We start from the raw sequence: 24,186 nt of genomic DNA, 5'->3' as shown, positions 1-24,186 counted from the left end.
TCTGTGTCCCCGTGGGGACCGCGCACAGCAACACTCCAGCATTGCTGGGCGTGCTAGTGCACCGGGGACCGCGGCGCTGACCGCGTTTGTGCCATTACACACTGCAGCGTCGCTGAGTGTGTTAGTGTATGGGGACTACCGCGCTGACCGCCGCTGCCATTGTTATCACTGCGGCGCGGCTGGGACTGTTAGTGCGCCGGGGACTTCCGCGCCGACCGTGCTTATACGGCGGCCGCGCCTATAACTCGAGTCCTCGGCTTTTGCGGCCTAGTCTCTTTTTCCTCCCGCCCCCAGGCCTGCCAGTCAGGGGAAGGGCGGGACGCTGTACAGGACGGCAGCACTGAGGGCTGGAGCATGCTTTGCATACTCCACCCCCCTCACTGTGCACAGTGGGGCACCAGTTCCCGCACTTTCTGGGTCACGCCCACGGCTCCCTCCTCTCCTCAGGACGCCGGCAGCCATTCCTGTCAGCTCCTCTGACGCTGCAGAGGGGAGACAAGCTCTGGGAGACCCAGGCAGGGATTCTGGTGGCCACATAACCGCTTTAAGCGGGCGGGAAGCAGCACCTGAGGTGCTGGCCCCACTTGTGCAGAAGTGTAGTTATAGATTATATGTTTATAGGCTATACTTTACACTGTATGGTGCACGGGTGATTCTGGCTATATACCCTATTGTGTTGCTCAGGGGAGACAACAGCATGGCGCCCACAAGAAGCAGGGGTGCCAAAACACAGGCTTACTATGCTGCCTGCGCCGCATGTACGACCTCGCTACCGGCAGGTTCCACTGACCCTCATTGTGTGCACTGCTCGGCCCCTGTGGCACTTACTCAGCCGGAGCCTCTGCTAAGGGGGGCCCAGGGGGAACCACCTGCTAACACTGTCCAGGTGACAGGGACGGAGTTTACAGTTTTTACTGAAAGACTTTCTGAGACTATGGCTAAGATTCTAGAAGCCTTGCAGTCCAGACCGGTATCTCAGACCATGGCCACTGTGGAATCATTGCCCCCTGGTTCCCCTCAGTTGGAACAACAATGTTCCCCCGGGGTGAGGTCTCTGACACGGACCGCAGCCCCAGACCGCCTAAGCGGGCTCGCTGGGAAATCCCCTCGACCTCATCACATTGTTCAGGGTCTCAGAGGGAGGACTCTCTGTATGATGAAGCGGGGGTAGCTGATCAGGATTCTGATCCTGAGGCCGCTCTCAACCTTGATACTCCTGATGGTGACGCCATAGTGAATGATCTTATCGCGTCCATAAATCAAATGTTGGATATTTCTCCCTCGGCTCCTCCAGTGGAGGAGTCAGCCTCTCAGCAGGAGAAATTCCGCTTCAGGTTCCCCAAGCGTACAACGAGTATGTTTCTGGATCACTCCGACTTCAGAGAGGCAGTCCAGAAACACCGAGTTTGTCCAGATAAGCGTTTTTCCAAGCGCCTTAAGGATACACGTTATCCCTTCCACCCTGACGTAGTCAAGGGCTGGACTCAGTGTCCCAAGGTGGATCCTCCAATCTCCAGACTGGCGGCTAGATCCTTAGTTGCAGTTGAAGATGGGGCTTCGCTCAAGGATGCCACTGACAGACAGATGGAGCTCTGGTTGAAATCCATCTATGAAGCTATCGGCGCGTCTTTTGCTCCAGCATTCGCAGCCGTATGGGCACTCCAAGCTATTTCAGCAGGTCAAGCGCAAATTGACGCACTCACACGTACGTCTGCGCCGCAAGTGGCGTCCATAACTTCTCAAACGTCGGCATTTGCGTCCTACGCTATTAATGCTGTCCTGGACTCTGCGAGCCGTACGGCGGTTGCAGCCGACAATTCGGTGGCAATCCGCAGGGCCTTGTGGCTACGGGAATGGAAGGCGGATTCGGCTTCCAAAAAGTGCTTAACCGGTTTGCCATTTTCTGGCGACCGTTTGTTTGGTGAGAGGCTGGATGAAATCATCAAACAATCCAAGGGAAAGGAAACATCCTTACCCCAGGCCAAACCAAAATTACCCCAACAGAGGAGGGGACAGTCGAGGTTTCGGTCCTTTCGGGGTACGGGCAGGTCCCAATTCTCCTCGTCCAAAAGGCCTCAGAAGGATCAGAGGAACTCCGATCTATGGCGGTCTAAGTCACGCCCTAAAAAGACCGCCGGAGGTGCCGCTACCAAGGCGGCTTCCTCATGACTTACGGCCTCCTCACACTGCATCCTCGGTCGGTGGCAGGCTCTCCCGCTTTTCCGACATTTGGCTGCCACAGGTAAAAGACCGTTGGGTGAGAGACATTCTGTCTCACGGTTACAGGATAGAGTTCAGCTCTCGTCCTCCGACTCGATTTTTCAGAACATCTCCGCCTCCCGAGCGAGCCGATGCTCTTCTGCAGGCGCTGGGCACTCTGACGGCAGAAGGAGTGGTGGTCCCTGTTCCTCTTCAGCAACAGGGTCACGGTTTTTACTCCAACCTGTTTGTGGTTCCAAAGAAGGACGGGTCTTTCCGTCCTGTCCTGGACCTAAAACTTTTCAACAAACACGTAAAGACCAGGCGGTTCCGGATGGAATCCCTCCGCTCGGTCATCGCCTCAATGTCCCAAGGAGATTTCCTTGCATCGATCGATATCAAAGATGCTTATCTCCACGTACCGATTGCTCCAGAGCATCAGCGCTTCCTGCGCTTCGCCATAGGAGACGAACACCTTCAGTTCGTGGCACTGCCGTTCGGCCTGGCGGCAGCCCCACGGGTTTTCACCAAGGTCATGGCTGCAGTAGTTGCGGTCCTCCACTCTCAGGGTCACTCGGTGATCCCTTACTTAGACGATCTGCTGGTCAAGGCTCACTTTCAAGAGGCATGCCAGCACAGCCTCACCGCTACTCTGGAGACTCTCCAGAGTTTCGGGTGGATCATCAATTTTCCAAAGTCAAATCTGTCACCGGCCCAATCGCTGACATATCTTGGCATGGAGTTTCATACCCTCTCAGCGATAGTGAAGCTTCCGCTGAACAAGCAGCGTTCACTACAGACGGGGGTGCAATCTCTCCTTCAAGGTCAGTCACACCCCTTGAGGCGCCTCATGCACTTCCTGGGGAAGATGGTGGCAGCAATGGAGGCAGTCCCTTTCGCGCAGTTTCACCTGCGTCCTCTTCAATGGGACATCCTACGCAAATGGGACAGGAAGCCGACGTCCCTCGACAGGAATGTCTCCCTCTCTCAGGCAACCAAAGCTTCCCTTCGGTGGTGGCTTCTTCCCACTTCATTATCGAAGGGGAAATCCTTCCTACCCCCATCCTGGGCGGTGGTCACGACGGACGCGAGTCTGTCAGGGTGGAGAGCAGTCTTTCTCCACCACAGGGCTCAGGGTGCGTGGACCCAGCAAGAGTCCTCACTTCAGATCAATGTTCTGGAGATCAGGGCAGTGTATCTTGCCCTGAAGGCGTTCCAGCAGTGGCTGGAAGGCAAGCAGATCCGAATTCAGTCGGACAACTCCACCGCGGTGGCTTACATTAACCACCAAGGAGGGACACGCAGTCGGCAAGCTTTTCAGGAAGTCCGGCGGATTTTGATGTGGGTGGAAGCCACGGCCTCCACCATCTCCGCAGTTCACATCCCAGGCGTGGAAAACTGGGAAGCAGATTTTCTCAGTCGCCAGGGCATGGACGCAGGGGAATGGTCCCTTCACCCGGACGTGTTTCAGGAGATCTGTTGCCGCTGGGGGATGCCGGACGTCGACCTAATGGCGTCCCGGCACAACAACAAGGTCACGGCATTCATGGCACGTTCTCACGACCACAGAGCTCTGGCGGCAGACGCCTTAGTTCAAGATTGGTCGCAGTTTCAACTCCCTTATGTGTTTCCTCCGCTGGCACTATTGCCCAGAGTGTTACGCAAGATCAGGGCCGACTGCTGCCGCGCCATCCTCGTTGCTCCAGACTGGCCGAGGAGGTCGTGGTACCCGGATCTGTGGCATCTCACGGTCGGCCAACCGTGCGCACTGCCAGACCGACCAGACTTGCTGTCTCAAGGGCCGTTTTTCCATCTGAATTCTGCGGCCCTCAACCTGACTGTGTGGCCATTGAGTCCTGGATCTTAGCGTCTTCAGGATTATCTCAAGAGGTCATTGCCACTATGAGACAGGCCAGGAAACCAACGTCCGCCAAGATCTACCACAGGACGTGGAAAATATTCCTGTCGTGGTGCTCTGCTGGGGGGTTTTCTCCCTGGCCATTTGCATTGCCCACTTTTCTGTCCTTTTCTTCAGTCCGGATTGGAAAAGCGTTTGTCACTCGGCTCCCTTAAGGGACAAGTCTCTGCGCTCTCTGTGTTTTTTCAGAAGCGCCTGGCCAGACTTCCACAGGTACGCACGTTCCTGCAGGGGGTTTGTCACATTGTCCCTCCTTACAAACGTCCGTTGGAACCCTGGGATCTGAACAGGGTGCTGATGGTTCTTCAAAAACCACCGTTCGAGCCAATGAGGGATATTTCTCTCGCACGCCTTTCGCAGAAAGTGGTTTTCCTAGTAGCAGTCACTTCACTTCGGAGAGTGTCTGAGCTGGCAGCTCTGTCATGCAAAGCCCCCTTCCTGGTGTTTCACCAGGACAAGGTGGTTCTGCGTCCGGTTCCGGAATTTCTCCCTAAGGTGGTATCCCCCTTTCATCTCAATCAGGATATCTCCTTACCCTCTTTTTGTCCTCATCCAGTTCACCAATGTGAAAAGGATTTGCACTTGTTAGATCTGGTGAGAGCACTCAGACTCTACATTTCTCGTACGGTGCCCCTGCGCCGCTCGGATGCACTCTTTGTCCTTGTCGCTGGCCAGCGTAAAGGGTCACAGGCTTCCAAATCAACCCTGGCTCGGTGGATCAAGGAACCAATTCTCGAAGCTTACCGTTCTGCTGGGCTTTCGGTTCCCTCAGGGCTGAAGGGCCATTCTACCAGAGCCGTGGGTGCGTCCTGGGCTTTGAGGCACCAGGCTACGGCTCAGCAGGTGTGTCAGGCGGCTACCTGGTCGAGCCTGCACACTTTCACGAAACACTATCAGGTGCATACCTATGCTTCGGCGGATGCCAGCCTAGGTAGGCGAGTCCTTCAGGCAGCGGTTGCCCACCTGTAGGACGGAGCCGTTCCGGCTCTATTATGAGGTATTATTTACCCACCCAGGGACTGCTTTTGGACGTCCCAATTGTCTGGGTCTCCCAATGGAGCGACAAAGAAGAAGGGAATTTTGTTTACTTACCGTAAATTCCTTTTTCTTCTAGCTCCAATTGGGAGACCCAGCACCCGCCCCTATTTTTTTGTGTACACATGTTGTTCATGTTGAATGGTTTCAGTTCTCCGATATTCCTTCGGATTGAATTTACTTTAAACCAGTTTATAATTTTTTTTTTTCCTCCTTCTTGCTTTTGCACCAAAACTGAGGAGCCCGTGGGAGCACGGGGGGTGTATAGGCAGAAGGGGAGGGGCTTTACACTTTTAGTGTAATACTTTGTGCGGCCTCCGGAGGCATAGCCTATACACCCAATTGTCTGGGTCTCCCAATTGGAGCTAGAAGAAAAGGAATTTACGGTAAGTAAACAAAATTCCCTTCTTTTCATCTGTCAATCTAATACATCACTTTGTGTCCACAGCTCCCATGCAGAGCTATGTGTTTTCAATGGTTACATACTCCAAACCAGCAAGGTGGAAATACTATTTATTTCTTTTTTCCCTATTTCTTCTTTATATTTTAAATTTAATGGAGTAAAGTTTACGATCTTCCACTTTTATCTTCAATTGTTTTTTTAAAAAAAAAAAAAATTTTTTTTTTTTTTTAGAAAAACCAGGGAAGTCAGACAAAAATTTCTGCAACCCTTCCAGCTCCAGTAGGGAAGAGTAAAGTGGCTGGGAAGAATATCGCACAATCTAAACCAACCCAAGACGAGACGGAGAGCAGCGAGGAGGAGAAGCCTCAGGTATATCGGCTTTCCCGTAGTTCTCCTTCTGGAACAGAATGCATAACCTAATATTTTTGACTTGTTGTCCCTTTTACAGGTTGCTGTACTTAAGCTACAACTAAGAAATCCGGCCCTTGCAAGGGGGAAGCAAGGAGTTGCTGCACAAGCCGATGAAAGCAGCTCAGAAGAAAGTGAAGACAGCGATGAGCCTGCAAAATCTGTAAGTCTACGGGATGGAGTAAGGCTGTGTGCTCACGCTGCAGATTTGGTGCTGACATTTTCTGCACACTGTGGCAAAAAAACTGCGTCAAAACCGGATGCGGTTTTTGATGCAGATTTTTTTCGGCCATGAAGAAAATCAATGAATTGAAGTCAATGGGCGAAAACGCTGCTAACCCTGACCAATAATTGACATGCTGTCGATTTTTTTTTCTGCATCAAAATCTGCACCGTGTGCACAGGAAATCTAAATTCACATACACTTTGCTGGCTTCAGGAGAGGCATGCTAATTTTGATGCAGATTTAAAAAAAAACTGCGTCAAAAACCATAGCGTGTGCACAGGGCCTAAAGCTGCCTAGACTCATTGTTTTGCTGAATTTCATAGGGCCCTCCAGACAATAAATCTTGTGTTTAAGAATGGGATTGGCTATATCCTGGCATCACTAATTGGAAGAAACAAGGGTCAGACATGATCCTTTCTCCATGGAGTTGCCAACTTAAAAGAATATACCACAGGACATCATAGCACAGTAGGAGTAGGGATAAATGGTAACCGCCACCAGTAATTTATTTACCGAAGGACGGTTCTATCCATTATTGAGTATGAGACGCATGCACCCCCCTCCCTTGGCTTTTATCAATGAGGTTATTCATGCTTGTTTGAGGATTGTTCTGCCATGCTGAATGCATTTGTGCACACAAATCATCAAGATCCGCTGCTGGCAGCTTCCTTGCCATTGTTGACAAATGATGTCCCAGTTGTGCTCGATAGGATGCAAGTCTGGAGATGCTGCAGCCATTGTAGCACGTTTAGGACCCACAGGCCGGTCAAAGTAGTATGAGCAACATACAGCCTGGCATTGACGAGCTAAAAAACTGCTCCTAGGACGCCTTTGCAAAATGGCCATACCACTGGTTCCACAAGCTAATCAGTGTAGCTCCGAGCTGTTACTGTCCCTGGAATGAAGACTTGAAATGTCCGGCTACCGTAGACTAACAGCTCGGCGTTACATTGATTTGGTTGGGGGACCAGTGATGTGGACATTTCTCCAATGTGCCGTTTTTCAACATTACAAATCTAGGCCGCATGTTGCTCGTGCCACTGTGAGCAGCCTGCATGGCCTAAACGTGCTACCAGTCCTGCAGCGTCTCTGAACTTGTCTCCCATCAAGCACATCTGGAAAGTCAGAGGCTGTCGAACAAAAAGCGCATAGGGTCTTACCAGAGAAACACCAAGATATTATTTAGTAAGGTACACTCGCCTATAGGAGGTGTGCCAGTCACAACTCCTATAATAACCTCTTCAGGGCTGACCTCTTCGGGGCTGCAGCTAGGTGAAATAGCAAAATTAATTAACATTCCCAGGATAGAATGTATAAATAGAATGTATTTACGCCCGGGATAGTAACTGTCTCTCTGTTTCTCTCCCATTCTCTGTCTCCCCCTCTGTATATATCTCTCTGTCTCTCTATCTCTTTCCCTGTCTGTCTCTGACTGTCTCTTTCTCCGTCTGTCTCAATCTCTTTCCCTGTCTGTCTCTTTCCCTCTCTTTACCTGTCTCTCTTTCCCTCTCTTTACCTGTCTCTCTCTCCCTCTCTTTACCTGTCTCTCTCTCCCTCTCTTTACCTGTCTCTCTTTCCCTCTCTTTACCTGTCTCTCTTTCCCTCTCTTTACCTGTCTCTCTTTCCCTCTCTTTACCTGTCTCTCTTTCCCTCTCTTTACCTGTCTCTCTTTCCCTCTCTTTACCTGTCTCTCTTTCCCTCTCTTTACCTGTCTCTCTTTCCCTCTCTTTACCTGTCTCTCTTTCCCTCTCTTTACCTGTCTCTCTTTCCCTCTCTTTACCTGTCTCTCTTTCCCTCTCTTTACCTGTCTCTCTTTCCCTCTCTTTACCTGTCTCTCTTTCCCTCTCTTTACCTGTCTCTCTTTCCCTCTCTTTACCTGTCTCTCTTTCCCTCTCTTTACCTGTCTCTCTTTCCCTCTCTTTACCTGTCTCTCTTTCCCTCTCTTTACCTGTCTCTCTTTCCCTCTCTTTACCTGTCTCTCTTTCCCTCTCTTTACCTGTCTCTCTTTCCCTCTCTTTACCTGTCTCTCTTTCCCTCTCTTTACCTGTCTCTCTTTCCCTCTCTTTACCTGTCTCTCTTTCCCTCTCTTTACCTGTCTCTCTTTCCCTCTCTTTACCTGTCTCTCTTTCCCTCTCTTTACCTGTCTCTCTTTCCCTCTCTTTACCTGTCTCTCTTTCCCTCTCTTTACCTGTCTCTCTTTCCCTCTCTTTGTCTGTCTCTCTTTCCCTCTCTTTGTCTGTCTCTCTTTCCCTCTCTTTACCTGTCTGTCTCTCTTTCCCTCTCTTTACCTGTCTGTCTCTTACCCTTTCTTTACCTGTCTGTCTCTTACCCTTTCTTTCCCTGCCTGTGTGTTTCCCTGTGTCTGTCTGTCTCTTTGTGTCTGTTTCTTACCCTGTATATGTCTGTTTCTTACCCTGTCTGTGTCTGCCTCTTTCCCTGGCTGCATTGTGACACGCCAACATTCCATATAAGGGCGTGGCTGCGCATTCTTCTGAAGTTCTGGCTGCACTGTGGCTCCCAGCTCCATTCGCTTTAATGGAGGCAGGTTTTTTGGTGAATAACTGTAAAGTGCGGGGTTAAAATTTACCCTCAAAACATAGTCTATGACGCTCTCGGGGACCAGAAGTGTGTGTGTGCAAAATTTTGTGGCTGTAGCTGCGACGGTGCATATGCCAATCCCGGACACACACACACGTACGTACGTACGTACGTACTCACGTACACACACACACACACACACACACACACACACACACACACACACACACACACACACACACACACACACACACACATACATACATACATACATACATACATACATACATACATACATACATACATACATACATACATACACACACACACAGCTTTATATATTAGATACACACACAGCATTTAATTTTTCTTTTTAATTTAACTGAAGGTACCAGCTCCAGCTATAGCAGCCAGAAAACCGAAATCCATAGCTAAACCTACAGCTTTGACTCTGGTGTCCCAAAGCAGTTTTTGTGCAGTGAGCAGTCCTGCCAAGATGGCGGCTGAGGAAAGCAGCGAGGAATCGGACAGCGAGGATGAGGTAACTCTGCAGCCAGTTCAGTTTCTTAAAGGGGTTGTCTGGTCTAAAATGACAAGTCTGCTGTCACTCTTTGTGACTGCAGACTTGCGAGTCCTTACATCGCAGGCAGTGTGCTTCGAGGATTCTCCGGTCTCGGAGCCAGAAACTGCAGTCGTGCCTGTGAATATGTAGACCCCCGGCCAGAATCCAACTAGCGGGTGCAGCTGCCCCTAATGCACTTGCATTGAGGGAAGCTGCACCCTTCTAGTTGGCTTTTGACCTGGACTTTGCATATTGCATATTCGCAGCCACCACGTCCCCACCATTCCTAGCGCTGACACATAGTGACTGCAAACTAGAAAAAAATTTACGGTACTTCCTAATCTCATAGTCTGAACTGGTGCATACTGAACGTGACATACAATATCCAAAATAGCAGCTGCACTCAAGTAAAGGGAAAGAGAAAAAAACAAGAATGTAGATGGTGAATATTGGAATGTGAATACGCATTACTGCTAAAAAAAATGTTAATTAAAAAAAAAAAAAGGGTCACAGGAGGCAGGGTCGTCGATGCTGCGGGCTAAGAGGAGGGGGTGTTGCGGCTCTGGAGGGTCAGTGATACTGCAGGTTCAGGGCTATCGTGGCGGGCTGCATGCTCCATTGATCTGCCGGCGGGCTGCATGCTCCATTGATCTGCCGGCGGGCTGCATGCTCCATTGATTTGCCGGCGGGCTACATGCTCCATTGATCTGCTGGCAGGCTACATGCTCCATTGATCTGCCGGCAGGCTACGGGCTCCATTGATCTGCCGGCGGGCTACATGCTCCATTGATCTGCCAGCGGGCTACATACTCCATTGATCTGCCGGCAGGCTACGGGCTCCATTGATCTGCCGGCGGGCTACGGGCTCCATTGATCTGCCGGCGGGCTACATGCTCCATTGATCTGCCAGCGGGCTATGGGCTCCATTGAATTGCCGGCGGTTGACGTGATGGATTTGAATAAAAAAATGGCCGTGGAGGCAGTGCGTGCGCAGATTGGCCTCCGCGGCCATTTTCTTGAAGTCCATCACGTATCGCCGGCAGTTGAAAGGAGCCTGCAGTTCAATGCAGCCCGTAGCCCGCCGGCAGATCAATGGCGCTTCCCGTGACACTCACGAGCCTGCAGTATCACCGACCCTGTGGCCCTCCTGAGCCGCTCTACTGCAGGGACACCCCCTCCTCTGAGCCCGCAGTATCATCCATCCTGCCTCCTGTGATCTCACTCCACCACCGTCACCCCGGTAAGCCATATCCGGATTATAAGTGTGGAAAATACGGTATATTATCTGTTTTGCTCTGTTTTTCTGATTCGGGGTCCCTTCATTATTTCTGTAAAATCACTGACCGCTCTGTGCACTTGGTGCCTCACTATGTGACAACTTTCCCTGAATTGTTTGCTTCTGAGCAATGAACTAAACGGTTATCTGGGTATGAAGTGTAGTTGAATATGGGATGGTGGGTTTTGCAGTCGCCTATTGAACAAATGCTGTACCATCTGTAGGTAGAAGCTCGGGCACTGACTCCTGCTAAGGCAACCGTCAAAAAAGGAAAAAGCCCTTTGCCCCAAACGCCATCGCCATCCAAGTTGGGGACTGTGAAGTCTGCAACTAAAACTCCTGTTGCAATTAATCAAGCGACTGCAAAAGTGTCCAACGAACCCTCCGAAAAAGACCCCTCCAAAGAGGTACGTGTCCTGGCTCTTAACAGGTTTATAGTACCTCATTCTCTGATTCTCTTCCGTATTTGCTCTTAAAGGCACAGTTGCACAGTTGTTTAGTCATTTTCTTAATGTAAAGTTAAGCAACTTTCTAAAGAGACATAATTTTTTTTATTTTTAAAAGTGAACCGGTCAGGTCCAATATGTACCCAGAACTACGAGCTGTTCTGGGTGTATATTGCTAATCCCTGCCTGACTGTCCCTGTATACACTAGCATAGATAAAGGGATCTTTAGAAAAAGTATTTCTAAAGATCCTATTTGATATGCAAATGAGCGCAGGGACTAGTCCCAAGGGCGTTCGTTCCTGCGTTCATTCCACCCTCTTAGCATATTAGCACGCCCAAAGGGATGTACTCACATGCTATTCAATGTCCAGCGTCATCAGTGGTTACTCGTGTACCTGTATCCATTGTCACCGCATCCGACGCCGGGCACTGCACATGATCAGAAGTCCCAGCACTTCCGGTCATGCGCACTATGAGGTGTAATGCCTTTGTCGACATTGAATGAAATGTAATGTAATGTAATGTAATGTCATTTAATGAAATGTAACTGGATGTAAGAAATATTGTAAAACAGACTCAATCATTACTTTCCTATATAAAGCCTCCGCTGCTGCATGGCTGTTGCTCTGGTCAGTCTCCCCTGTGTTTATTTTCTTTATCGTTCCTTTGGGAGACCCAGACCATGGGTGTTTAGCTTCTGCCTCCGGAGGACACACAAAGTACTACACTTAAAAGTGTAGCTCCTCCCTCTGAGCTTATACACCCCCTGGTGAGCAGACCCAGCCAGTTTATTGCTTTGTGTTCAGGAGGCATACATCCACACATGCATTCTCATATGATTTTTTCCTTTTGGAATGAGTTTAAAGAACTGTGGGTCCACGTCTGGACCCCCGGCATGTCCCTTCTCACCCCACTGTGTCGGCGGTGTTGTAAGGTTGATTCCTAGGCTGGAGCCTTACATGCCATGCTCCTTCACCATCCCTCCTGGACTCTGGCTTGAAGTGGGAGCCAGCACGGTCTCCATGCCTGGCAGGAGACCGGTCTCCATCCGCAGCCCTTCAGGACTCTGCTGGACCGGAGCACTCATCCCCAGGGACCTGGCCCTGCGTCTCAGCAGCTAAGTACCTGAGGCGTTTATATTTGGGGGTCCCTGTGCTGTATTGTTTGGGGAGAGTGTGCTTGTTGTATTTACTGACATTTCCGGCGGGTTCTCTAGCTATCGCCCGAGAACCGCGCCGATGGTGCCTGCTCGTCGGCCTCGCCGCTCAAATTTAGGCCCCGGCTTCGCCGGAGGCCTAGTTTTGTTTTCACTGCCCTCACATGTCACTCATGCAGAGGGACAGCGCGGCTCCTCCCGGCGGCCGTTCTGCACAGGGGAGGGACACTCCCCACTGCTGTGCGTGTCTCCTCCCCTGTAGGTCTCTATGGCCCTCCAGATCCCGCTCTTCATGCAAGTCACGCCCCCTCTCTTCGCTCCGGCGGCCATTTTCTCAGCGTTCACTCAGCGCTGGTCTGCGTTCTGCATCCCTGCTGAGGTGCTGTGTTTGGGGGTCCGGGCTTCGGGATCTGGAGGGCACACAACACCGCTCTGCACAGCACAGCGGTCTGGTAAGCCACAACCGGTTCTGGTTGTGGACCTCTGATATACTCTCTGGGGTTCATTCTCTGGCAGAGCCCCCACTTCAGCAGCATGTCTCACACGAGGAGCAAGGCTCCAAAGCTTTACTCTGTATGCGCTGCATGTAAGCTCCTGCTGCCTGAACCGAGCACCTATCCACATTGTGATGCCTGCTCTACCTTGGCGGTGCCACAGCCTGGAGTCTCACCCCCAGTGGTCTCTCAGGCTGCTCCTGCTCCTGTGGCTGAACCCCCGGCTTGGGTAGAATCCTTTTCTAGGTCTATCTCCCAGTCTTTTGCTGAGTCCATGGGACTTCTGTCCAGTAATTTGCTGAATTCAGCTCCCCTCACAGGGCGCCTCTGCTGCTAGGTCTCTCTCAGGACCGGAGCTCACAGAGGATTCATCCTCAGGTCCCAGACCCCGTCCTCCTGAGAAGAGACGTAGGGTTCCCTCTCCCTCCTCCTCCCGCGGCTCTGATTCCAGAGCTGACTCGCAGGATGAGGATGCCTTTACAGGGGACTCGGAGGCTAACTCCATGTACCCCATTGATCTGTCAGAAAGTGACTCAGATTTTAGTGACTTGATTGCTTCCATTAACTCTGTACTGGATCTCAATCCGCCAGTATCAGAGGAGCAACCCTCTCTGGCAGAAAAGCACCAGTTTACCTCGCCTAAGAGAGCAAAGAGTGTGTTCTTTAACCACTCCAGTTTTAAGGCCGCTGTGTCCAAGCCCAGGGCATGTCTTGACAAACGCTTCCCAAAGCGTGGTTCTGATGACCGTTTTCCCTTCCCACCTGAGGTGGTCAAGGAGTGGGCTCAGTCCCCAAAGGTAGACCCCCCGGTGTCTAGGCTCTCAGCCCGGACCGTTGTGTCGGTGGCTGATGGCACCTCCCTTAAGGATTCCACTGACCGTCAGATTGACCTTCTGGCCAAATCCGTATATGAAGCGGCGGGGGCCTTCTTTCCCCCGACTTTTGCAGCAGTGTCGGCTCTCAAAGCCATCTCTGCTTCTCTGGAGGAGATGCATTCCCTCACCAGGGAATCTATGCCCGAAATTGTTGCCTTGACTTCCCAAGCTTCAGCTTTTTCCTCCTATGCCATGTCTGCCATGCTGGAGGCTGCTCACCGCACTGCGGTGGCTTCAGCTAATTCCCTCGCTATCCGCAGGATCTTGTGGCTTCGAGAGTGGAAGGCAGATGCTTCTTCAAAGAAGTACCTTGCTGGGCTCCCTTTTGCTGGGTCCCGGCTGTTCGGAGAACAGCTGGATGAAATTATTAAGGAAGCTACTGGCGGGAAGAGTACTTCCATGCCACAAACCAAAGCCAGGAAACCTGCCCAGGGTACGAATTAGTCGAGGTTTCGCTCCTTTCGTTCCTCTAACTGGTCGTCCTCTAAGCCCTCGGCCTCGTCCACTAACTCAGCCAAGGACCAGAAATCCAACTGGCGCCCAAAAGCGCGTCCACAGAAGACCGCAGGAGGTGCTGCCGCTAAGGCAGCCTCCTCGTGACTATCTGGCAGCGCCAGCAACGTCCTTAGTCGGTGGCAGGCTCTCCCACTTTGGCGACGCTTGGTTTCAACACGTCTCCGATCAGTGGGTGAGAGATATCATCTCCCACGGCTGCAGGATAGAATTCTCTTCCAGTCCGCCAAACAGATTTTTTTCTCTCAACCCCCCCCTGCTCCAAGGCCGCCGCCTTCTCACAGGCCGTGGCATCCTTGCAGGCCAACGGAGTAATTGTACCAGGTCCGGGAACGGTTCAGAGGTTTCTACTCAAATCTCTTCCTAGTCCCCAAAAAGGACAGTACATTCCGACCTATCCTGGATCTCAAGCTTCTCAACATGCATGTTCAGGTGTGGCACTTTCGCATGGAGTCTCTGCGATCAGTCATTGCCTCAATGACCCAAGGGGATTTCCTAGCGTCCATCGACATCAGAGATGCCTATCTGCATGTGCCAATTGCAGTTTCACACCAGCGTTGGCTACGTTTTGCAATCGGAGAAGATCATTTCCAATTTGTGGCTCTCCCCTTCGGGTTGGCCACAGCCCCTCGGGTATTCACCAAGGTCATGGCAGCAGTGATTGCGGTTCTGCACCTACAGGGGTTGGCAGTGATTCCTTACCTGGACAACGTTCTAGTCAAGGCTTCATCCAGCGCAGACTGTCAGCGGAGTGTCTCGCTCACTCTCGCAACTCTAGCCCAATTCGGGTGGCTGGTCAATCTGCCCAAATCCATTCTGACTCCGACCCAGAGTCTCCCGTACCTAGGGATGCAGTTCGAGACTTTGCCGGCACTTGTGAAGTTGCCCTTAGTCAAACAGCAGTCCCTCCAACTGGCAGTGCGCTCTCTGCTGAGGCCCCGCCATTCTTCCCTCAGGCGTCTGATGCAGGTGCTGGGTCAAATGGTGGCTTCCATGGAGGCGGTTCCCTTTGCCCAGTTCCATCTGCGCCCCCTGCAGCTGGACATTCTCCGCTGTTGGGACAAGCGGCCTTCCTCCTTACACAGGTTAGTGGCTCTGTCGCCACAGACCAGGAGCTCTCTTCAGTGGTGGCTTCGGTCCCTCTCTCTATCCCAGGGGCGCTCCTTCCTGGCCCCGTCCTGGGTGATCCTCACCACGGATGCCAGTCTATCCGGCTGGGGATCGGTATGTCTCCACCACAGAGCACAGGGCACTTGGACTCCGTCCGAGTCAGCCCTTTCAATCAATGTGCTGGAGACCAGAGCTGTGCTTCTAGCTCTCCTAGCTTTTCACCACCTGTTGGCGGGCAGTCACATTCGAGTCCAGTCAGACAACGCGACAGCGGTTGCCTACATCAATCACCAAGGCGGGACACGCAGCCGCCTGGCAATGTTGGAGGTACAACGCATCCTTCAATGGGTGGAGGACTCGGGGTCCACATCCCAGGCGTGGAAAACTGGGAGGCAGATTATCTCAGCCGTCAAACCGTGGACGGTGGCGAGTGGTCTCTGCACCCGGCAGTGTTTCAGTCAATCTGCCGCAAGTGGGGCACTTCGGACATGGACCTAATGGCATCCCGTCACAACAACAAGGTTCCTGTTTACGTGGCTCGCTCCCACGATCCTCAGGCATTCGCCGCGGACGCTCTGGTTCAAGACTGGTCCCAGTTTCGTCTGTCCTACGTGTTTCCCCCTCTAGTGCTCTTGCCCAGAGTCCTGCGCAAGATCAGAATGGAGGGCCGTCGAGTCATCCTCATTGCACCGGACTGGCCCAGGCGAGCTTGGTATCCAGACCTGCTCCATCTGTCCGTAGAGATGCCGTGGCGTCTCCCGGACCGTCCAGACCTTCTCTCACAAGGTCCGTTTTTCCGTCTGAATTCTGCGGCTCTCAAATTGACGGCGTGGCTCTTGAGTCCTGGATTTTGACGGCTTCTGGTATTCCTCCTGAAGTCATCTCCACTATGACTCGGGCCCGTAAGTCTTCCTCCGCTAAGATCTATCACAGGACTTGGAGAATTTTCCTGTCCTGGTGTCGCTCTACCGACCATCCTCCTTGCCGACCCTTCTGTCTTTTCTACAGTCCGGTCTGCAGCTAGGACTGTCCCTCAACTCTCTCAAGGGACAAGTCTCAGCTCTGTCAGTCCTGTTCTAGCGACGTCTCGCTCGGCTGGCTCAGGTCCGCACCTTCATGCAGGGCGCGTCTCACATCATTCCGCCCTACCGGCGGCCCTTGGATCCCTGGGACCTTAATTTGGTTCTCACGGTTTTGCAGAAACCCCCCTTTGAGCCTCTTAGGGAGGTTTCCTTGTATCGTCTTTCACAGAAAGTGGCCTTTCTGGTGGCAATAACTTCCCTCAGGAGAGTCTCTGATTTGGCTGCACTCTCTTCGGAGTCACCTTTTTTGGTTTTTCATCAAGACAAGGTGGTTCTCCGTCCGACTCCGGACTTTCTTCCTAAGGTGGTCTCTCCTTTCCACCTTAACCAGGACATTACCCTACCTTCCTTTTGTCCGGCTCCTGTTCATCGCTTTAAAAAAGCGCTGCATACTCTGGATCTGGTGCGTGCTCTCCGGATCTATGTGTCTCGCACCGCTGCACTTAGGCGGTGCGCTTCTCTTTTTGTGCTGACCACAGGTCGGCGCAAGGGTCTCTCGGCTTCTAAGCCGACCTTAGCCCGTTGGATTAGATCGACCATTTCGGACGCCTACCAGAGTACTCAGGTGCCTCCCCCGCCGGGGATCAAGGCACATTCGACCAGAGCTGTCGGTGCCTCTTGGGCTTTTAGGCACCAGGCTACGGCTCACCAGGGGGTGTATAAGCTCAGAGGGAGGAGCTACACTTTTAAGTGTAGTACTTTGTGTGTCCTCCGGAGGCAGAAGCTAAACACCCATGGTCTGGGTCTCCCAATACGGAACTATAAGAAAAAGAATTTACGGTAAGTAAACAAAATTCTCTTTCTTTGTCGCTCCATTGGGAGACCCAGACAATTGGGTGTATAGCTTCTGCCTCCGGAGGCCACACAAAGCATTACACTTTAAAAAGTGTAACCCCTCCCCTCTGCCTATACACCCTCCCGTGCATCACGGGCCCATCAGTTTTTTGCTTTGTGTTGAAGGAGGCAGACACATTCACGCAAGCTCCACATTTTAGTCAGCAGCAGCTGCTGACTTTATCGGATGGAAGAAAAGAGGGCCCCTAACAGGGCTCCCGGCATGCTCCCTTCTCACCCCACTCTGGTCGGCGGTGCTGTTAAGGTCGAGGTACCCATTGCGGGTACAAAGGCTGGAGCCACATGCCGTTATCCTTCCCCATCCCTTAGGGGCTCTGGGTGAAGTGGGATCCTAACCGGTCACCATACACTGGGACCGGGCTCCCTCCGCAGCCCCTGGGGGAATCTGACGGACAGGAGACCGGGTATCATCAGGGACAGGCCCTGCTACTCTGAGGTACTCTGTGTCCCCTTGGGGACGGCGCATAGAGCGCCTGTGTAACGGACGCTGCAGCAGCTGCTGGGTGTTTTGTCACCGGGACTACCGCGCCGACCGCGCTTGTTTCCCGGCCACGTTACTAACTTTAGTCCCCGGCTTTTGCGGCCTAGTACCGCATACTCCCGCCCCCGGGCCTGCCAGTCAGGGGTAAGGGCGGGACACTATACTGGACGTCAGCGGTGAGGGCTGGAGCATACTTAGGTATCCTCCTCCCCCCTCACTGAGCACTGCGGGGCACCAGATTCCCGCACTTTCTGAGGCACGCCCACGGCTCCCTCCTCCTCTCAGAACGCCGGCAGCCATTGCTATCAGCACTTCTGCCGGTGGAGAATTCAGCCGAGCTCCACAGCTCTGGGAGGCCCAGGCAGGGAATCTGGTGGACACACAACCGCTGAGGGCGGTCGGTAAGCAGCACCTGTTACTAGGTGCTGGCCCCCCTGGGTGCCGAAGTGTATATATATATCCTTATATTGTATACATTTACTCTGTTCGGCCGCATTATTTGTTTTTGGCTATATACCCTCACTGTTTGCTCTAAGAGGAGACAACAGCATGTCGTCCGCAAAAAGCAAGGGTGCCAAGGCACAGGCTTATTTTGCAACCTGTACCTCTTGTGCGGCTATGTTACCTGCAGGTTCCACCTACCCTCATTGTGTGCAATGCTCGGCCCCTGTGACACTCACTCAGCCGGAGCCTCAGCCACTGGTGGGACCCTCGGCCCAGGTAGAACCACCGGCTACCACTGTCCAGGTGGCAGGGACAGAGTTTGCAGCGTTGGCTGAGAAACTTTCTGAGTCACTTTCTCAATCCATGGCTCAGTCTATGGATAGATGGTCTGCTAAGATACTTGAAGCTTTGCAGCACAGACCGGTAACACAGGCCCTGGGCACTGTTGAATCATTGCCCCCAGGCCCCCCTCGGTCGGAGCAGCAAAGTGCTCCTGGGGTGACTCCTAGGTCCCATGGTGAGGACTCCGACACGGACCGCAGTCCCAGACCGGCTAAGCGGGCTCGCTGGGAGCTTCCCTCGACTTCATCACACTGCTCAGGGTCTCAGCATGAGGACTCTCTGGAGGATGAAGCGGATGTGGCAGATCAGGGCTCTGAACCTGACGCTGCTCTCAATCTTGATACACCTGAAGGGGACGCCATAGTAAATGACCTTATAGCGTCCATCAACCAGGTGCTAGAACTTTCTCCTCCAGCTCCTCCGATTGAGGAGTCAGCTTCTCAGCAGGAGAAATTCCAATTTCGGTTTCCCAAACGTACACGGAGTGCGTTTTTCGATCACTCCAACTTTAGAGATACAGTCCAGAAACACCGAGCTTTTCCGGACAAGCGCTTTACGAAGCGCCTTAATGACACACGTTACCCCTTCCCCACTGACGTAGTTAAGGGTTGTGCTCAGTGTCCCAAGGTGGATCCTCCAGTCTCTAGACTGGCGGCTAGATCCATAGTAGCAGTGGCAGATGGTTCATCGCTCAAGGATGCCACTGACAGGCAAATAGAGCTCTTGATGAAATCCATCTATGAAGCCATAGGCGCGTCTTTTGCTCCGGCATTCGCAGCCGTATGGGCACTCCAAGCTATCTCAGCTTGTCTGTCTGAGATTAATGCAGTCACACGTGCCTCTACTCCGCAGGTTGTGTCTTTAACCTCTCAGGCGTCGGCTTTTTCGTCCTACGCCATGAACGCCGTCCTGGACTCGGCGAGCCGTACAGCGGTAGCATCCGCCAATTCAGTGGCAGTCCGCAGGGCCATGTGGCTACGCGAATGGAAGGCAGACTCTGCTTCCAAGAAGTTCTTAACCGGTTTGCCATTTTCTGGCGACCGTCTGTTTGGCGAGCAATTGGATGAAATCATTAAACAATCCAAGGGAAAGGACTCGTCCTTACCCCAGTCCAAACCAAACAGACCTCAGCAACGGAAGATACAACCGAGGTTTCGGCCCTCAGCCAGGTCTCAATTCTCCACGTCCAACAGGCCACAGAAGGGCCAGAGGAACTCTGATTCATGGAGGTCTAAGTCACGTCCTAAAAAGACCGCCGGAGGAACCGCCCCCAAGGCGGCCTCCTCATGACTTTCGGCCTCCCCAAACCGCATCCTCGGTCGGTGGCAGGCTCTCCCGCTTTTGCGACGCCTGGTTGCCACATGTCCAAGACCGATGGGTGAGAGACATTTTGTCTCACGGTTACAGGATAGAGCTCAGCTCTCGTCCTCCGACTCGTTTCTTCAGAACATCTCCGCCCCCCGAGCGAGCCGATGCTCTTTTTCAGGCGGTGAGCACTCTGAAGGCAGAAGGAGTTGTGATCCCCGTTCCCCTTCAGGAACGTGGTCGCGGTTTTTACTCCAACTTGTTTGTGGTGCCAAAAAAGGACGGATCATTCCGTCCCGTTCTGGACCTCAAACTGCTCAACAGACACGTGAAAACCAGACGGTTCCGGATGGAATCTCTCCGCTCCGTCATCGCCTCGATGTCCCAAGGAGACTTTCTAGCATCAATCGACATCAGGGATGCTTATCTCCACGTGCCGATTGCACCAGAGCATCAGCGCTTCCTGCGTTTCGCCATCGGAGACGAACACCTTCAGTTCGTGGCTCTGCCTTTCGGCCTGGTGACAGCCCCACGGGTCTTCACCAAGGTCATGGCAACAGTGGTGGCAGTTCTACACTCTCAGGGACACTCGGTGATCCCTTACTTAGACGATCTTCTAGTCAGGGCACCCTCCCGGGTAGCATGCCAACACAGCCTGAATACTGCTCTGGAGACTCTCCAGAGGTTCGGGTGGATCATCAATTTCCCAAAGTCACAATTGACTCTGACCCAATCGCTAACTTACCTCGGGATGGAGTTTCATACTCTCTCAGCGATAGTGAAGCTCCCGCTGGACAAACAGCGTTCACTACAGACAGGGGTGCAATCTCTCCTTCAAGCCCAGTCACACCCCTTGAGGCGCCTCATGCACTTCCTAGGGAAGATGGTGGCAGCAATGGAGGCAGTTCCATTTGCGCAGTTTCATCTGCGTCCACTCCAATGGGACATTATCCGCAAATGGGACAGGAGGTCGACGTCCCTCGACAGGAACGTCTCCCTTTCTCGGGCAGCCAAAGTCTCTCTTCAGTGGTGGCTTCTTCCCACTTCTCTGTCGAAAGGAAAATCCTTCCTGCCCCCATCCTGGGCTGTGGTCACGACGGACGCGAGTCTGTCAGGGTGGGGAGCGGTCTTTCTCCACCACAGGGCTCAGGGCACCTGGACTCAGCCAGAGTCCTCCCTTCAGATCAATGTTCTGGAGATAAGGGCAGTGTACCTAGCCCTAAAGGCGTTCCAGCCGTGGCTGGAAGGCGGGCAGATCCGAATTCAGTCGGACAACGCCACGGCGGTGGCGTACATCAATCACCAAGGCGGCACACGCAGTCGTCAGGCCTTCCAAGAAGTTCGGCGGATTCTGCTGTGGGTGGAAGCCACAGCCTCCACCATCTCCGCAGTTCACATCCCGGGCGTAGAAAACTGGGAAGCAGACTTTCTCAGTCGCCAGGGCATGGACGCAGGGGAATGGTCTCTTCACCCGGACGTGTTTCAAGAGATTTGTTGCCGCTGGGGAACGCCGGACGTCGACCTAATGGCGTCCCGGCACAACAACAAGGTCCCGGCATTCATGGCACGGTCTCAAGATCACAGAGCTCTGGCGGCAGACGCATTAGTTCAGGATTGGTCGCAGTTTCGACTGCCTTATGTATTTCCTCCTCTGGCACTGCTGCCCAGAGTGTTACGCAAGATCAGGTCCGACTGCCGCCGCGCCATCCTCATCGCCCCAGACTGGCCGAGGAGGTCGTGGTACCCGGATCTGTGGCATCTCACGGTGGGTCAACCGTGGACACTACCAGACCGACCAGACTTGCGGTCTCAAGGGCCATTTTTCCATCTGAATTCTGCAGCCCTCAACCTGACTGTGTGGCCATTGAGTCCTGGATCCTAGCGTCTTCAGGGTTATCTCAAGCGGTTATTGCCACTATGAGACAGGCCAGGAAACCAACGTCCGCCAAGATCTACCACAGGACGTGGAGGATCTTCTTATCCTGGTGCTCTGATCAGGGTTTTACTCCCTGGCCGTTTGCTTTGCCCACTTTTCTGTCCTTCCTTCAATCCGGAATGGACAAGGGTTTGTCTCTCGGCTCTCTCAAGGGACAAGTATCGTCGCTTTCCGTGTTTTTTCAAAAGCGTCTAGCCAGGCTTCCGCAGGTACGCACGTTCCTGCAGGGGGTTTTCCACATAGTCCCTCCTTACAAGCGTCCGCTAGAACCATGGGATCTTAACAGGGTGCTAACGGCTCTTCAGAAACCACCCTTCGAGCCGATGAGGGATGTTTCTCTTTCACGTCTTTCGCAGAAGGTGGTCTTCCTAGTGGCAGTCACATCACTTCGGAGAGTGTCTGAGCTAGCAGCGCTGTCGTGCAAAGCCCCCTTCCTGGTGTTTCACCAGGATAAGGTGGTTCTGCGTCCGGTCCCGGATTTTCTCCCTAAGGTGGTATCTCCTTTTCATCTCAATCAGGATATCTCCTTACCTTCTTTTTGTCCTAATCCAGTTCACCAATGTGAAAAGGATTTGCACTTGTTAGATCTTGTGAGAGCACTCAGACTCTACATTTCTCGTACGGCGCCCCTGCGCCGTTCTGATGCGCTCTTTGTCCTTGTCGCTGGCCAGCGTAAAGGGTCACAGGCTTCCAAGTCAACCTTGGCTCGGTGGATCAAGGAACCGATTCTTGAAGCCTACCGTTCTTCTGGGCTTCCGGTCCCTTCAGGGCTGAAAGCCCATTCTACCAGAGCCGTGGGTGCGTCCTGGGCATTGCGGCACCAGGCTACGGCTCAGCAGGTATGTCAGGCGGCTACCTGGTCGAGTCTGCACACTTTCACGAAACACTATCAGGTGCATACCTATGCTTCGGCAGATGCCAGCCTAGGTAGGCGAGTCCTTCAGGCGGCGGTTGCCCACCTGTAGGAAGGGGCCGTTTTACGGCTCTTTTTATTCAAGGTATTCTTTTACCCACCCAGGGACTGCTTTTGGACGTCCCAATTGTCTGGGTCTCCCAATGGAGCGACAAAGAAGAAGGGAATTTTGTTTACTTACCGTAAATTCCTTTTCTTCTAGCTCCTATTGGGAGACCCAACACCCGCCCCTGTTCCCTTCGGGCTGTTGTTTTTTTGTGTACACATGTTGTTCATGTTGCATTGTTCTTTGGTTCATGGTTTAGTTCTCCGAACATCCTTCGGATTGAGTTTACCTTAGACCAATTTATAAGTTTCCTCCTTCCTTCTTTGGCACCAAAACTGATGGGCCCGTGATGCACGGGAGGGTGTATAGGCAGAGGGGAGGGGTTACACTTTTTAAAGTGTAATGCTTTGTGTGGCCTCCGGAGGCAGAAGCTATACACCCAATTGTTTGGGTCTCCCAATAGGAGCTAGAAGAAAAGGAATTTACGGTAAGTAAACAAAATTCCCTTCTTTCTTTATCGTTCCTTTGGGAGACCCAGACCATGGGTGTTTAGCTTCTGCCTCCGGAGGACACACAAAGTACTACACTTAAAAGTGTAGCTCCTCCCTCTGAGCTTATACACCCCCTGGTAGCCAGTCCTAGCCAGTTTATTGCTTTGTGTCAGGAGGTCATACATCCACACATGCATTCTCATCTGATTGTTTGACTTTTGGAAAGAGTTTGAAGAAAAGCGGGTCCATGTCTGGACTCCCGGCATGTCCCTTCTCACCCCACTGTGTCGGCGGTGTTGTTAAGGTTGATTTACAAGGCTGCAGCCTTACATGCCGCGCTCCTTCACCATCCCTTCTAGGCTCTGGCTTGAAGTGGGAGCCAGCACGGTCTCCATGCCTGGCAGGAGTCCGGTCTCCATCCACAGCCCCTTGAGGATTCTGTTGGACCGGAGCACTCATCCCCAGGGACATGGCCCTGCGTCTCAGCAGCTAAGTACCTGAGACGTTTATGTTGGGGGTCCCGGTTCTTTATTGTAAGGGGAGAGTATGCTGTATGTGATTGTTTTTAACTTTTCCGGTGGGTTCTCCAGCTTTTGCCTGAGAACCGCGCCGATGGTGCCTGCTTGTCGGCCTCGCCGCTTAAATTTAGGCCCCAGCTTCGCCGGGGGCCTAGTTTAGTTTTCCTGCCCTCGCATGTCACTCATGCAGAGGGACAGGTTCGGCTCCTCCCGGTGGCCGTTCTACACAGGGGAGGGACACTCCCCACTGCTGGGGCGTCCCTCCTTCCCGGCAGATCTCTATAGCCCTCCAGTTCCCGCTCTTTTATAGGAACGCCCCTAGTCCCGCCCCCTCCATTTCTCAGGCAGAGTTCACTCTGCTCTGGGACATCTTGCATTCTGCATCTCTGCTGAGGTGCTGCGCTCTGGGGGACCGGGCTTCGGGATTTGGAGGGCACACAACACCGCGCTCAGCGGTCTGGTAAGCCACAGCCGGTCTCCGGTTGTGGACCTCTGTATATTCTCCCTGGGGTTCATTCTCTGCAAAGCCCCCACTCCAGCAGCATGTCTCACACAAGGAGCAAGGCTCCAAAGCTTTATTCTGCATGCACTGCATGTAAGCTCCTGCTGCCTG

At 52.8% G+C, this 24,186-nt stretch overlaps 1 protein-coding gene across 8 annotated transcripts in view; it reads left to right on the top strand.

Moving 5' to 3' along the window:
* The window catches only part of TCOF1 (treacle ribosome biogenesis factor 1), a 311,423-nt gene that overhangs the window by 256,387 nt on the left and 30,850 nt on the right, over positions 1-24,186 (top strand). For all 8 annotated transcript variants that reach the window (XM_075344358.1, XM_075344353.1, XM_075344354.1 and 5 more), the window contains 4 exons: positions 5,787-5,924; positions 6,004-6,126; positions 9,116-9,268; positions 10,790-10,972. In XM_075344358.1, the coding sequence (XP_075200473.1) occupies positions 5,787-5,924; positions 6,004-6,126; positions 9,116-9,268; positions 10,790-10,972 (597 nt within the window). The remainder of the gene's footprint in view (positions 1-5,786; positions 5,925-6,003; positions 6,127-9,115; positions 9,269-10,789; positions 10,973-24,186) is intronic.

The sequence above is a fragment of the Anomaloglossus baeobatrachus genome, chromosome 4 (assembly GCF_048569485.1).
Source record: "Anomaloglossus baeobatrachus isolate aAnoBae1 chromosome 4, aAnoBae1.hap1, whole genome shotgun sequence".
NCBI classification, from domain to species: Eukaryota; Metazoa; Chordata; class Amphibia; order Anura; family Aromobatidae; genus Anomaloglossus; species Anomaloglossus baeobatrachus.
Note: the sequence above shows the minus strand (reverse complement) of the source record. Positions and strands in the feature narration are given on the sequence as shown.